This window comes from Martes martes (genome assembly GCF_963455335.1).
Source record: "Martes martes genome assembly, chromosome: 1".
In the NCBI taxonomy this organism is placed as follows: Eukaryota; Metazoa; Chordata; class Mammalia; order Carnivora; family Mustelidae; genus Martes; species Martes martes.
The window spans coordinates 44,800,201-44,814,910 of NC_137888.1; the positions used below are offsets into that span (position 1 = coordinate 44,800,201).

Below are 14,710 nucleotides of genomic sequence, written 5' to 3' on the forward strand. Positions count from 1 at the left end.
GATAAGAAAATTATTTATTCTTAAATCCCTTTGAGATTATAACTATAATTCACTATCTCTACATCAGAAATGGGGGCGGTAGAAATAGGTTAAAAATAACTGGCTCCAAAAATCCAGAATTGCAATTGGGGGGAAAATACAAGCAATCCGTCAAGCCAAGTTATCACCACAAATTTTATTACATTATAGACAAAATATAGACATGATATAATGTTAAATAAACTAGAATCTATTTAAATCTGTAATAGAGTTTGGAGGTCATTGAGATTTGTTTAGAAATGGCTAAGCTGATACAAACTACTACATCCAGCAAAAACTCATTACTTTTATGAAAATGTTAAATTTCTATAATCCCCTTCTTTCACAAATGTTCTTGAGGCAAACAAACAAACAAAAATACTATTTCACTTGCAAATATTTTCCCCAAGTTTCAAAATCATCTCAAGTATTGGGAAGCTGTAAATATGGAAGAAAAAAAAATTAGTCAATAGTCCATTGAAGTCCCAATTAAAGAAAATAATTTTTCTCTGTAACAGAAAAAGATGACCTGAGATTTTGTGATTCATTGTGTTCAGGATATAAGTAAGTGATTTCTTCCAAGGGTTTGATACCCATGCAATTTAAGATATACATAAACACTGCTGGGCTATTTTTTTAAGGGAAATGAAAGAAATTCACTTTTTGTGTGACTTATAGAAGTGCTTTTCAAAATCTCTTAAAGCAAACTGATGAGGCTTCTAAAAAAGGTCTAGGGATTTTGACACTTGACTAACATTCAAGAATCTTGGAGTCTATCCACTGACTTTAGTACAGTGCAAATACTAAGTTAATTCTGTGACATGAGGTCTTTGGGAAACTGTGTAAAATTTTTTTAAAAAGTGAGAAGAAAAGTTGAAATATTTTGAAAATATAAAAAGAGAATTAATCACCTCCAAATATATGTTCCAATAGCAATAATGTATTATATAATTTTTACATATTTGAAAATAAGACAAAGCACTGTTTACTAATAGACTTCTGTCACCTAGCCACATATTTGAATACCATCCTGTCGTAATTTCCCTCATACTTATCTATTTTGTTGATTATAAAATGTGATCATAGACTGTAAAGTTGCTTGTAATCTTCACAGTGTAGCTAACCTCCCTATAGAAAACCACTAGGAAACAAATTACAGGTTAGATGCCAGCAGTATTCTAATAAAACAGCTCCTTAGTTTAATAATAGCTGCTCTAAATTGATGTTACTGCACAAAATACAGAAGATGCCGAGCTCAGGTGTGAAACTTCTAATTCACAAGAAACCGGGGGAGTCTTCATTTGACTCTTTATTATCTTTAATGAGAAGATGAAACTTGCCACTGATGAATTTCAAGGCTGCATAAAGTATCTCCCATGGAGTTACAGCTAGAACTAATTTCAAAGTACTTGGTATTCACATAGATTAGAACCTTGCTCAAATACTTCGGTGTTACTCTCTGAGGAATTAGGAAAATCGTTGGGAAAAATCAACCTGTTACTATATATAAAACTCCTACTCTGCTCAGCTTTACGGGATGTGGCTTTGAGAAACCTAGTGAATGGGGATACATAGCATCTGTGGGAAGTTAAGGGAGAAAAACAACCTAACCTAGAACCAGGCACAACATTTTATAATGTAGACAATAAATGTGACGGGAATGCCACTATAGGAAATATCACTATGGGGGATTTTCAAGGAAGATGTACAGAATATAAGTTCTAGGGACATGTGGAATGAGTTTAGGGAAAGAAGCAAATCGGTAGATAATCCTGGCAGGGAAATAGCAAAAGGAAAAGCAGAGGAGACAGATCAGAACCAGTATCGATGATAATGAAGCTAGGAACAGGGGATGGTAGGGCTAGTTAGGAGAGATGAGGTCCAGCACGGAAGGATGAACCTTGCAGCTTTGATCTATAAATTATGTCCGAGAGGCACCAATGGCATAAAAGCTAAGAGCTTAAGCTCTGAAACACTCTGCCTGATGCTGCCATTTACCAGCTGTTGGACTCTGGACAAGTACTTTAATTTTTTATCCCCCAATTTCCTTATCTGTGTAATAGGTCTAATAATAATTTGTATCAATACAAGGGAAGTGCTTGCAAGCTCTTTTTATTGTATCAAGACTGACATTCTTAGGGAGAGGATTTTTGTGTGTGTGTGTGTGTGTGTATGTATATATAATATATAACATATATAATATATATATATAATATATATTATATATATTATATATAATATATATTATATATATTATATATATTACATATTATATATACATATACACATTATATATATACACATATACACATTATATATATACACATATACATATTATATATATATTATATATATTATATATATAATTAGTATATATACATATATATACACACACACACATATATATGTGTATACATATATTAAACTAAGTATGTTTCTCCGGCAGCAATGGTCAAGGTAGATTAAAAAGATGTGACTCTGGGCAGGTGAACTAACTCAGGCAGTCACTATAGCAACCCAGTTTTTCCCCTTAACTTCCATGATCCATTGTAATTGATACTGGAATATCGGTTTTAGAATTTTCATATTTAATCATAAAAAATGATCTTGTTTTTCCCTATCTTGCTAACCAAGTGTTTGCTTCAGGCTTCTGTTTCCAAGCTCTCTAAATCCAATAGCCAAATAAAAGACTTCCTGTCAGGTTTAAAATCTGGATCTTCTAGATCCTTGCTACAATAGTGCCAACAGTTCATTTGACTTCAGTATTTTCTGATAAAGTTCTGTATCTGTATTTGGGTGAAATTAATGACTTTGAGGAACATTATGGAAATCCACCAAAATGGAAAATTTCTTTGGATTCTAATAGTATGCATGATAAATTTGGAGTTTTATTACTACACTTAACCTTTAGCACATCTTTCTTTAAAATATAGATTCAAATGTAAAATCTAGCATTTGTAGACATTGTACTAATTTGTTTCAGTCACCCTTTTAACCCATAAGGCTTTGAGTTCATAAAAGGAGCATGAATTACAATATGAGATCTAATATTTCCATCATTGGTACACATAATTTCTTTCCGGGTCTTTTTTGTACTCATGAGGGAAAACCTCTGTGCACAGTGCAGATTCAATTGCTAAAAATCTCAATGAGAAGCAAGAAATATAGAAGTAAAAAGTAAATGTGTCATACATGTTTGTTTCAGGTAAATATCATTTCCCCTTCATCTGAAATGAGTTTATCTTTTAAGCTTGAGCAATTTGGCAGAACAAATAGATTCTTTTCTTTGAAACAAATCTAAGCTATTTATGCCAAATATTCTACCTAATAGGGGTATTGGGAACTGTAACAGTTGCAAATAGATATGATAAAGAAGAAATAAATGATGTTCAGCTTCGGATTTTAGCTTCTTACTAGACTACAAAACCAGAGTTACTTATTTTTCATGTCCTGCCGTCATTGTTATGTTGATCTAATCTATGTCCAATGGAGGCATGATCAAGAACTATTGCAGAGCCCACCCACTTTGCAGCCAGCATCCATCAATCTGATGACAGTTTTCCACTTAGAAGCCCTTACAAGTAGACTGTGACTGATGGTTTATAATTTCCTAAAGAGAATTTATAAATTTCTCCCCTCTGCTTTGCCTTAGGAATATTACAGAAATGCCCGGTCTAATGTTTCAAGAAGTTGTACTGAGGCTGCCCTGAGTAAAGCCTCCCTTTTGCTTGTTGATGGTCTTTCAAGGAAAAGCTTAGGACAAGGAGAACATAACCTACACAAGTGATGGCAGAGCTTTAGAAAAGGAAATGCTTAATTCCTTTGTAATTCGCATTCCTTTTATGAATTCAACGGAAATAATGCTACAAAAAATGGAGAGAAGCCCATGTATAATATTAAGACTTTTGTGGAAGCATGTTGGAAAATGAAGTTCCTATTAATAAAACACAAATAATTTAGCTGCCACAGCTGGAGATCTCTAACTGCAGCACATCTTTCTGTAATTGCTCTAATCCTTGTGTGTTCTCTGGCTCTTTTTGCAGGCAGACCAGTAATGATTGTGGTGGAATATATGGAGAATGGATCCCTAGACTCCTTTTTGCGGGTGAGGTGTTCTTTTCTGATGGCATTTAAATAAGCTATTCTGAGTTCTAGATTTAAATCATTTATCATAAATTAATTTTTGCATAATGTTATTCATGGATTTTTCCATGAAGAATAGCAGCATTTTCTCTAGGGTGCATTTCTCTGAAACTGTGATACATTAGTGTGTTACTAACGGGAGGAGTATATACACATAATAATATAATTGATTTTGCCTATAAATTCACATGCCATATTAATATATATATATTTCAAATGATGTTATAAAGAGATTAAATGAAACTCAGTTGCCGCCCATAAGCATTCATTTTGCTTTTATCACATTTAACTATTCAGTGTGATGTTTTATGCATGATCTATAAGGCTGAACCCTTTAAATTGATGTGTATTTACCAATAATGACTCAAGTTCATATTAGACAACTGGTTTTATCCCTCTTAAATTCATTTGCCTGACTTTCAGAAAACAAAGGAAATACAGCAAAACTCTAGCAGAGATCTGTTTCAGAACAAAAATTTTAAAGCACTCTTTAAAAAGTGACTTATCCTGGGGCGCCTGGGTGGCTCAGTGGGTTAAAGCCTCTGCCTTCAGCTCTGGTCATGGTCCCAGGGTCCTGGGATTGAGCCCCATCGGGCTCTCTGCTCAGCAGGTAGCCTGCTTCCTTCTCTCTCTCTGCCTGCCTCTCTGCTTACTTGTGATCTCTGTCTGTCAAATAAATAAATAAAATCTTAAAAAAAAAAAAGAAGTGACATCCTACTGCTCACTTCAGCAGCACATATACTAAACTGACTTATCCTTGAGAGTATGGTGTGTACAAAAATCATTTGTCTTATATAATAGTAGAGAAGGCAACATGAAGTTATATTTCAAGTGTATTTATAATCTCTTTATTTTTTAAAAAGCCATCATATGCAACAAAAGTGTTCATTGATAATTAAAAAAACAGAAATATAAAAAATAATCGCTACAGTAAATATGTTTTATCCCCAGCAGAGGTCACGTATTTGAATGTCACTGTATTCTTAAAGATTTATCTATCTACAGAGACATGGCCGTTTTTCTTACTTATAACATCACTGGACTTTTGTTATTTGGAATGTATTACACTATTTTTAAAATTTTTTTATTATGTCCAGTTAGCTAGTATATAGTACATCAGTGTTACACTGTTTTTTATTATCCTTTTTATATGATAAAAATGGTCTCAAGCATTCTTTCTTCACTTTATTTTTTGCACTATATTACTTGATCAGGTTCTGCATCTCACCTCTCTTTTTTGATCTCATTTTCATTTATTTTTCTTGAGTTCATGCCCTCTTCTTCCAACCTCTCTCAACATTAGCAGTGATGATATATTTACCCTGCAACTGGATTGATGCCCAGATTCAATGCCAGAAGCTGAATTCAGTAAAATTGGCCAGTTATTACAGAGCAATACTCCTTGCACAATGCAGGCTCTCAACCAAGTGTGCTCTTTAAGGCAAAATGAATTTTGTAAGTGTTTGGGGACATGAACTATTTGTTTCTGGTTGTTTTGTTTTTTTTTTTTTCCTGTAGCCATTCTCGGAATGTTATTTTACGCTTGTATTCATTTCTCCTGTAAATGTGCTAAATTATTTTAGAATAATTTATCAGGACCACCTATGGTACTTGGAAATGCATATATAGTTAGGCTCTTCCATTATTTTTATTCCAAAGCTCATTTTTATCAGACATACTCCAAAATGACTTATTCTCTAATGATGTTTAGGATATGTTTTGGGGTTTTTTTGTATCAACTCTATCCTAGAGCTGAATATAATGGCAAATAATGTAGCGCATACTCAGTCTAAATTGCTGCTGAAAATTGGATCAAATGACTGCCACAGCAAATTAGGAGAGAATTGTTTGCTTCAGATATACTTTTTATCCTGCTGAATCTTGAATTAATTAAAATATGTTATAAAGAAATGATAATGTTATCAATAATATATGTATTTGTAAACATCCTACAACATGTTTATAAGTGGTATATTTCATTATTTAAAATGTAAAAACTAATATTTTTCAGCAGTCACGCACTGTATCAGTAAGACATCATACAGTTGGGAAAGATTAGATGTTCTGTTGATGGTCGCTACCATTATTCCTGCTATGAGACTCTTAATATATGTTAGCTCATCTTGGCTCTGTCACTTACCAGCTGTGCGACCTTGTGACTTGGGCAAGTTACTAACTTGTCTGTGCCTCTGTTTACTTATCTATAAAATGGGTATATTAACAACATCTACCACATACAAGTGTCATGAGGATTCATTGAGTCCATGTATTATTATAAAGCTTATAGAATAATACTTGACATATTGTCAGTGGTAGAGTGAAGATTCAAACTCAGGTCCCTGACTCAAAAAACCATGTTCTCATACACTTCTTCTTCTTTTTTTGTTTTTCAAATAAACCTGCTTATTACTTCTTTTTATAAGTTCACTGTCATCTCTCCATGTGAACTTGTATCCCGTCTGCGTGTAGAATTTCTATTAAAATAAAAATCATATGCATGAGAAAAAAATTCACAGGGCCAAATACTCCCTTCTTACTCTTTTTTTTTTTTAATATTCTTACCTTTCTTTGTAATCATATCTCTTTTATCCCCGAAGCTCAAAGTCCTATATAAACTTTATGTCAATAGCAGATACTCAACTCCCCATGGCAAGAAGAAATAAAATTTATAAAGATATATATCCCACAAATTCTCAAAAACGAAGTCATTTTTCAAACTACTGCTTTAGAATTTGATAATCGCAGCTTCTGTGAGCACAGAGGAAGTGGCTAAGTGCATTGCATTGTAGGGAAGCTATCCATGGCTCATTAATAGCATTCTGTGCTTACTAGAAGCAGAAAAGATTTCCCCTTGGTCTCCCACATACTTGAAAATCACTTCAGTTTACTGTTTTATATGAAAGAGTGGTAGCAAAACTAAGTACAAAAGTACAATCTAGTGCCAGTGGTGGTGGCTGGTTGGCTGTGATATTGCACTGGATTCATAAATCTTCTACTGTTCAGGATCCTATGGACATTCCTCCAGATATATGTTGGCAAGAGGTGGTATGGTTAAGTGCCTGTGTTTGTGTGTGTGTGCCCTTGCATGTGATTACACATGCAGAAGGGATGTGGGTGGGTATGTAACTATATGTGTGCTTTTCATTTTAAAATAAAATGCATCCTGACTTGGCAGGCAGAGCATCAGCCCTGCTGCCCAGAATGTATGACTTCCTTGATGTGCAAATATTCCTAACTTTTCCAAAGAAATACTGTAGTGTGAATTAAGTGTAATCTTGACCATCATCCCTGTATAGTCTCTCTCAATGGATTTCATAAACACTTTTTGTAGCATCTATCTGGCATTTGCTTGCCCTTAGATCTTTGGACTTCCATTTTTATAACAGTATTAACAGGTAATTCAAATAAAAGCAGTTTTAAAATACTTAAAAATTTTGAGATACCATATGCCAACCACAAAAATATATTCCTTTATTTTATAACATTTGTCGACTGTGGATGTTTATCAATTCACACAACTTAGGTGTGCAAAAATTTAATACCACTGGTTTCTATATAAGATGTTATATTGTGTGTTCATGCTACAACCTCTTGCTGCCATCTCAAATCCTTTGATATGAGAGAAAAGACAGAAACATTATTTTCAAAGCACAATCACCTGAGCAAGCAAGGAGTGTCATCCATATAAAAAAAAAAAAAAAAAAGTCAAGGTTGGGGGGGAATTGATAAAAACAAAATCCAACAAGATCAGATTGAGTAAGGAAACCATATTTTAAAACATAACCAGGAAAGGATGCGTAGGAGTAAGAAGAATGTTTGGAAGGTGGTGCTACCAACTGATTTGAAGATACAGAGTAAGAATAGGATGGGCTGGTTGTTTGGAAATGCCGAGTTTCATTTGGGTTGTATTCCATTTGAGAAGCCTATGCAACATGCAGTGAACATGTCCAGACAGCAAAGAAATACAAATCTGAAGCTGAGGTGAAAAATATGACTAAAGTTAAAGATCTGGTAGCCGGTAGCATAAAAGTGGTTCTTAAAGCCAAACCATGATATTTTCTGAGAACTTTTAGAGAAAGGCAAGGAGTTGAACAAGGTTGGAACTCTGTGGTGTGCCAACCTAGGGAGGCAGCAGAGTGGAGTTTCCAAAGGTGACTAAGAATAAGTGGTCAATGAGGAAGAAGGAGGGAAATAAGGACATGGAACCCTGCACACCAGGCAGGAGCAAATAAGCAATTATATCAAATACAGCAGAGAAGTTCAGAAAAACAAAGACTGAAAAACATCAATGGGATCTCAACAAAAGCATGCTTAATGGGTTGATCCCAGCCAGAAGTCAGAATGCGTAGGGCAAAATGAGAATGAAAGATGAACAGGAATTGATAACGGAGATTTTTTTTTTTTTTTTTTTGGTAGAAAGTGAGTGAGATAGCAAGGTAAGAGAAAAATCAGATTCTAGGAGACAAAAAGAAACATGAAGGGTATTTTTTTAATAGAAAGAAATTGACAATTTATACACTGGGGTATAGGGAATTAAAGAAAATACACTGGTAAAGCAAACTATCTCAGGATATAGGAATATACAAAATCAAGGACCCTTGTGGAGGATTGACTTCGAATAGTAGGGGCCTCCACATCTTCCAGGACCCATGGGACCGTGTGTTATAGATCTAGAGAGATGTATGAAAGGCATTAAATTGAAGGAAATGATACCTGATGTTGTTTTCTATGTGAAGTAGAAGGAAAGTTTACTTGAGAGTTTGAGAACAAACTTTCATTTAAAGTGAATGTTTAGAATAATTGCTGAAGTTAAAAAGAAAAATACCTAATCACTGCTCAGACCAAAGGAAATAAAATGGGTGGGCATCAAGAGCAGGTTGGGCACCAGGAACAGTTTTTCTCTGGGCCCCAGCAAGGGCAACCAGTTAAAAATGTTTACCAACTTTTTTAATGATAATGTAACCCTCAGTAGCCGGTACTGGATCTTCTAGACTACTGGTCCGGTAATTGTCATTAAATACCTGTGTTCTTCCTCCAATTCTGCCAGACCACATCTTTCATCCTGGAGAAAGTAAAATAATTAACAAATACTGACATCCAGCTGATGCTGGATACATGAATGTGTTTTGGCAGTGGCATGAATGTTTCCATGACTTTCTGCAGGAACACTCAACCCCACAGATATAAGAATGGAGATAACAGAGGCTACTGTGTGTAGAGCAGGTACAACAGAAGACACACAGGTATTAAAGGGGAATTGGGGTGGTGGAAAATGAATCTTGTGGGTAAGCAACTGGTGAATCCAGGCTAGACAGAGAAGGAAATAGAGACTGATTGGCTAGAAATAGAAACATCATTAGCTGGGAGCTGTGGCTATATTAAAGAGGAAGAATAGTTGTATGATGAGGGTGGGAGAGCTGAAGGAAAAGAAGAGTGTGCCAGAAGTAGGATACGAGCAGTGGTTTGTTAGAGACAGATTCTTTCAGCTTGTGAGAGATGATTATTAAATGGCCAGGAATTTAGGGAGCTGGTTGTTAAACTGTTAGTAGCTTGAGATTGGCCATGATGGAAATATTTACACTACGGCAATTGGCGAATACCACAGATTAGCGCTTATTTGTTTTTCTCCAGAGGGCCAGTTTACCAACACAGTATATTGATACTTAAGATTTCTGAAACAAGGCAGTTTTAGGGGTGACGGTTTCCAGGTGTGGACCTAGGAATTGGTGGCTAAAGCAAAACTGAAGGTGAATATCTTTAATTAACTAATATAGTTAGCATTTATGTGTGCTTTTTATGAGTCAGGAATTATCCCAACCCCAAGTATTCATTAATTCACCAAGTTCTCACAGCAACATTATGAGGTGGGTGTTTCTATTATCCCCATTTTAACAATGAGGAAACTGAGGCAAAGCATAAGTAACTTGCCCAATGTGAAACAGCTGATAAATCATTCTTTTTTTTTTTTTTTTTTTTTTTTTTTTTTTTGCACAAATATGTGTTCACATACTATAGTAGACCAGGCACTATTCTGGAGGCTAGAATATAGAAGTAAACAAAACAGAAATAAAAAACCTATTGGGAAGAGAAAAAAAGAATTCAGCAAAATATATGGTGTATCAGACAGGGAGAAAAAGTAGGAGAATTGAAGGTGGAAGTGAGATTAGGTTTCAGTATTAAGTTGAATAAACAGATAAAATCTTACTGAAAAGTGTCATATGAGTAAAGATGGAAGAAGGTGAGGGAACAAGCCAAGTGGATACTTGGAAGGAAATACTTCACAGAGTAAGAATAGCAGGGGCCAACACCCTGAGTTTGGAGTATTTTATACCCAAAGAACTACAAATTAAGCCTTTATGCTTCATGACCAAATGCCTGTTTTGCCTAGAATAGTGGTAATTCATGCTTACTGCCTCTTCATAATTGTTAATATAGACCTTTTACCCTGCAGTTGGGTGACTAAAATATGTCGTCACCCTGTGGTTATGGCTAGAATAGAGTATGTAAGGGGAAGGTGGTAGAAGATGAAGTCAGAGAGTGGATGGAGGCAGAAAGGGGCTCAAATGTTGGAGCAAAATGATTCTCAATCTTGGCTGCACATTATAATCATTTAATTTAGAAAGCTTGTAACAATCCCAAGTTCCAGTCTGCATCCTAGGTGAATTAAATCAGTCGTATTTGTTCAAAGTTCCCCCAGTTGAGTTTAATAGGCAAACAAGTTGTAAAAACACTGAAAATGGGCATTTTAGGTCATTGTAATGTGTTTGAGTTTTCTCTGGGTAAGATGAAGTTATTGTAGGGTTTGGGGTAGAGATACAACATAATCTGATTGTGTTTTAAAAAAATTGCTGTGGCTATATTCTGAGTGAAGTACATACGGATGGAGAGAAATTTGGAAGCTTTTGTAATAAAAATACATGTAAGGAGATGACAGTGGCTTAGATGAGGATTGTTAGGAGTATTGTAGGAGATTCTGTGGTGTATTTAGATATTATTAGTATTAGTAGAGCTTATAGACTTTGCTGTTAGATTGGCTAAATTGTACAGGCAAAAGGGAAGATTCAAGGACAACTGTCATCCGTAAAATAAGGTCAAGGATAGGCAGTATCTACTTCCCGCAGTTGTTGTGAGTTTTATATAGTATTAAATTAAACGGCTAATAGACCTAAACTCCTAGAATATGTGTCCAGGCACATAGTAGAGTCTCCATAATATAACCTACTATTATAATATATATCAGAAGATGTCACTAAGAGTTTTAAAATTGTTTTAAAATTGTTTTGTCTTTTTCTAGTAGCTAAAAATAGTTATAATTTTCACACTTAAAAAAATCTAGATATACATCAAGAATATGAGTATTTAAATAATACATATCAGTGCATATCAGCCTTTTGAAAGCAATGTGAGTCATTTGAAGAGTTTCCTTGAACAAATGTAAAACAAATATTAATTTAAAAAATTAAAAGGATCTTTTAAATATTTATGTAGTCAAATTATAAATCTAGTAAAGATGGCATTTTACCTTATGCTGGTTATATATTAATAATGAGAGCTGTATTTTATTAGCACACTTTCCTTGTAAATTGTGTTGTGTGGAATTATATTTGTGCTAGGATATGAGAGCAAAATTAATCTACATTGCATTCATTTAATATTCAACAGTGAAAAAAATGAAGTCACATTAACCTACCAATACCTTTTTTTAAACCATAAAAGTTATAGCTGAATTAATCCCCTTAATTACTGTTTTCAAAAATATATATATAAAACTTCATGTGGATGAATGTTATTATTTATCACGCCTGTGCCAGCTTAATGCCAAATACTATTCTAAAAATAATGTGACAGTAAACATCCAAATATGTGAAAGCAGGGCATACTTGGAACCACGCATGTGGCTAGCTGAACTTCTTATTTTTAAATTAGAAGTTAGAGTATCAACTTCCAAAAGCCTGAATTTATCTCTTTTAATATTATAATATTGTAAATGCATTATGGCATTTGGAGTACCTGGTACCATGAAATTGTACTATAACTTTCCTTACTAATTCTTCTTTTGCATACAGGGGTTTTTTTGCATACAGGTTTTTATTCTGATTTTAAATTGATGTGTAATTCATAATTATAGTGGTGTGTAGAGATATTCCATACATTTTACTTAACACCTCTATGGTCAATCTTATATTCCCATTTGGACCATACGGGAGATTTTGGATTTACAGAACTATTAAATATTAGACCCGAATCTTGCAGTTCCTAACCATGCCTGCAAATCAGAATCACCATTCCAAAGAAATTTTATAAAATATAGATGCAGACTCAAGCAGCTATATTTTGCAAAAACTTCCTTGGGTAATTCTGATGCTCTGTACTGATGCTTCATCAAGACTTTGGCACTCTGTGACAGCCTTCCCCAGATGTCAAACAAAAAAAGTTTGAATTTTCTTGGCTTTACTTAAGTGAAGCACACAATAGCTAGTGTAGGTTACATTCTCATAAACCTAAGCAAAAAAAAAAAAAAGGAAAAGAAAGAAAGATCAAATTCATTTGTAAGCTTTGTAAACTAAAGTTATATTAAAGTTATATTATATTCAGACTCACTTTAAGCTCTTAAAATGTAATTCTGAAATACAACCACCGTGTTTCACAAATCCATATCTACTTTTCTTCCTAGATTTTTTAGGTACATTAGAAATGACATTTTTAGTTTCCTCATGAATGAAATTTCTGATTCTGTTTTTGGGGGCCTCTCCTTCTATAACTAAAAATATAACTCTGCCTAGCTTAAGTGCAAATCCACAACGACTACAAAAGAAAAAAAGTCTTGAAGGATTTAGTAAATATCCTACAGGAAATTATAATAAGATTTCAACAGCAGAGGCCATAAGAGCCAAGAATTCAGTAAAAAGGAGATATTGACTCTTCTTTGTTCTATGGTTATTTTAAAACAAAAATGACTTAGTCTTTTCAAATCTATAAATAACCTTAGCCATTTCTTTTTCAAATTCAGGAGCATTTTTAAAAGTCACAGCATGGTCAACTTTCTAATTTAGAAACATAAAAACTGAGTGTTAACTTTAAACAAGTTATAGAAGTAACCCTCTAAGGTCTGTTTTCTGCCAAGTCACTTATAAATCAATTGTTGAAAACTCAGATGCATTTTCCAGTAAATATTTCTTTTAAAGATATTGCTTAAGTCCCTAAGCAGATCCATAAATGCCTCTTTAACTCAGACCACAGCTAAAGGTTACAACTTCCAATAAGGAAGAGGGCCAGGAGTTTCCTTCAAAAACAGAAAAGGGTGTTTTCCTCCCTTCTACATGACTTGCCTTGGGCTAAATTTTTTTAAAGGCCATTTCTCCTGGGGCATCCATCCCTTTTCTCATGTCCTCTTCCTAGGTTCAGCTTTTACTGTTTTAAATCACATGTGGTGGCACACACTGCCCACCTCCTCTTATCCACAGACTAGGTCTTCTTCCATCTCATAGAATCACCTATGACTTGGACTGCCCACCCCCCCCCACCCCACCACACCCTAATCTAAGCTCTCATTCTCTCATCACCAGAGATCTTCGCTGGATATAAGGTGAAACTATCATCTATGATTCACTATCATCTGTGATTCACAAGTATTTTAATTCCTCCAGATGATTTTGCCTCTTTTACATGGATTTATAAGCCCAAATATAATTTTCTTTTAAATTTTATTCTGGAAGTAACACAACATCTATTCTTTTAGCAAATTGTCAAGTGCACAAAACAGTATTACTGCAGGTGCAGTGTGGCAGCAGACCTAGAGAGCTTATTCATCTTGCTCAACTAAAACTTTATGCCTGTTGATTAGGAGCTCCCCACAACCCCCTGCCCCAGCCCCTGGCAACACTGCAGGAGGGGGACTAGAGGTTTACAAAGTCCACTGTTTATATACCTCAATCTTTTGTAAGCCACTTGGTGAGGTACATTTTTTGCATCGCCATTTTATAGCTCAAGTCAGCATTTTAGAAGTAATCATTTTACAAGGCTTCAGCTAACTCTTCTCTTAGTGTCATTCTGTTTTGAAAGGCTGGTGCCATTCCTTATAACTCGTGGTTAGTGAACCAAAAATGTCTTTTGATGTGCATATGAATCAATGTTTCATTACTTCATTTTGAGCATAAATTGTCATTATCCAATAATGTTTATTATGCCAGATTTGTGAGGAATCTTTGAAGTTGATTTATTTACTGAAGGTAACCAAGACACTGCATAGTGAATTGTATTCTCTGTAAATGTTTGCTAAATCATGATGTGCAATTTTTATTAATTCTACTCTATAATAGCAGCTTATCATCTACCAGCTGTAATATTGTTTATCACTCATATGTATTTCAGGACACTAAATCACTACAATTATTTACTGTATACAAAGGAGTATAGTGCACTTTCAACAACAAAATTTTAGGACAGTGATTTATATTGTGGTCCACAGACCTTTGATAGTTTATAAGGCTATTCTGTTGATAGGATCAACATCACCATTCTCCAGTGAACACCTACAAAGAAATGTAGT

The 14,710-nt window shown here is 34.4% G+C and overlaps 1 protein-coding gene across 1 annotated transcript in view; it reads left to right on the forward strand.

Annotated features, from left to right (window-relative positions):
* The window catches only part of EPHA6 (EPH receptor A6), a gene marked incomplete at both ends in the record, with an annotated part of 631,617 nt that overhangs the window by 494,815 nt on the left and 122,092 nt on the right, over positions 1–14,710 (forward strand). The window contains 1 exon segment of the mRNA XM_080796899.1: positions 4,066–4,123. Coding sequence (XP_080653025.1) covers positions 4,066–4,123 — 58 coding nt within the window.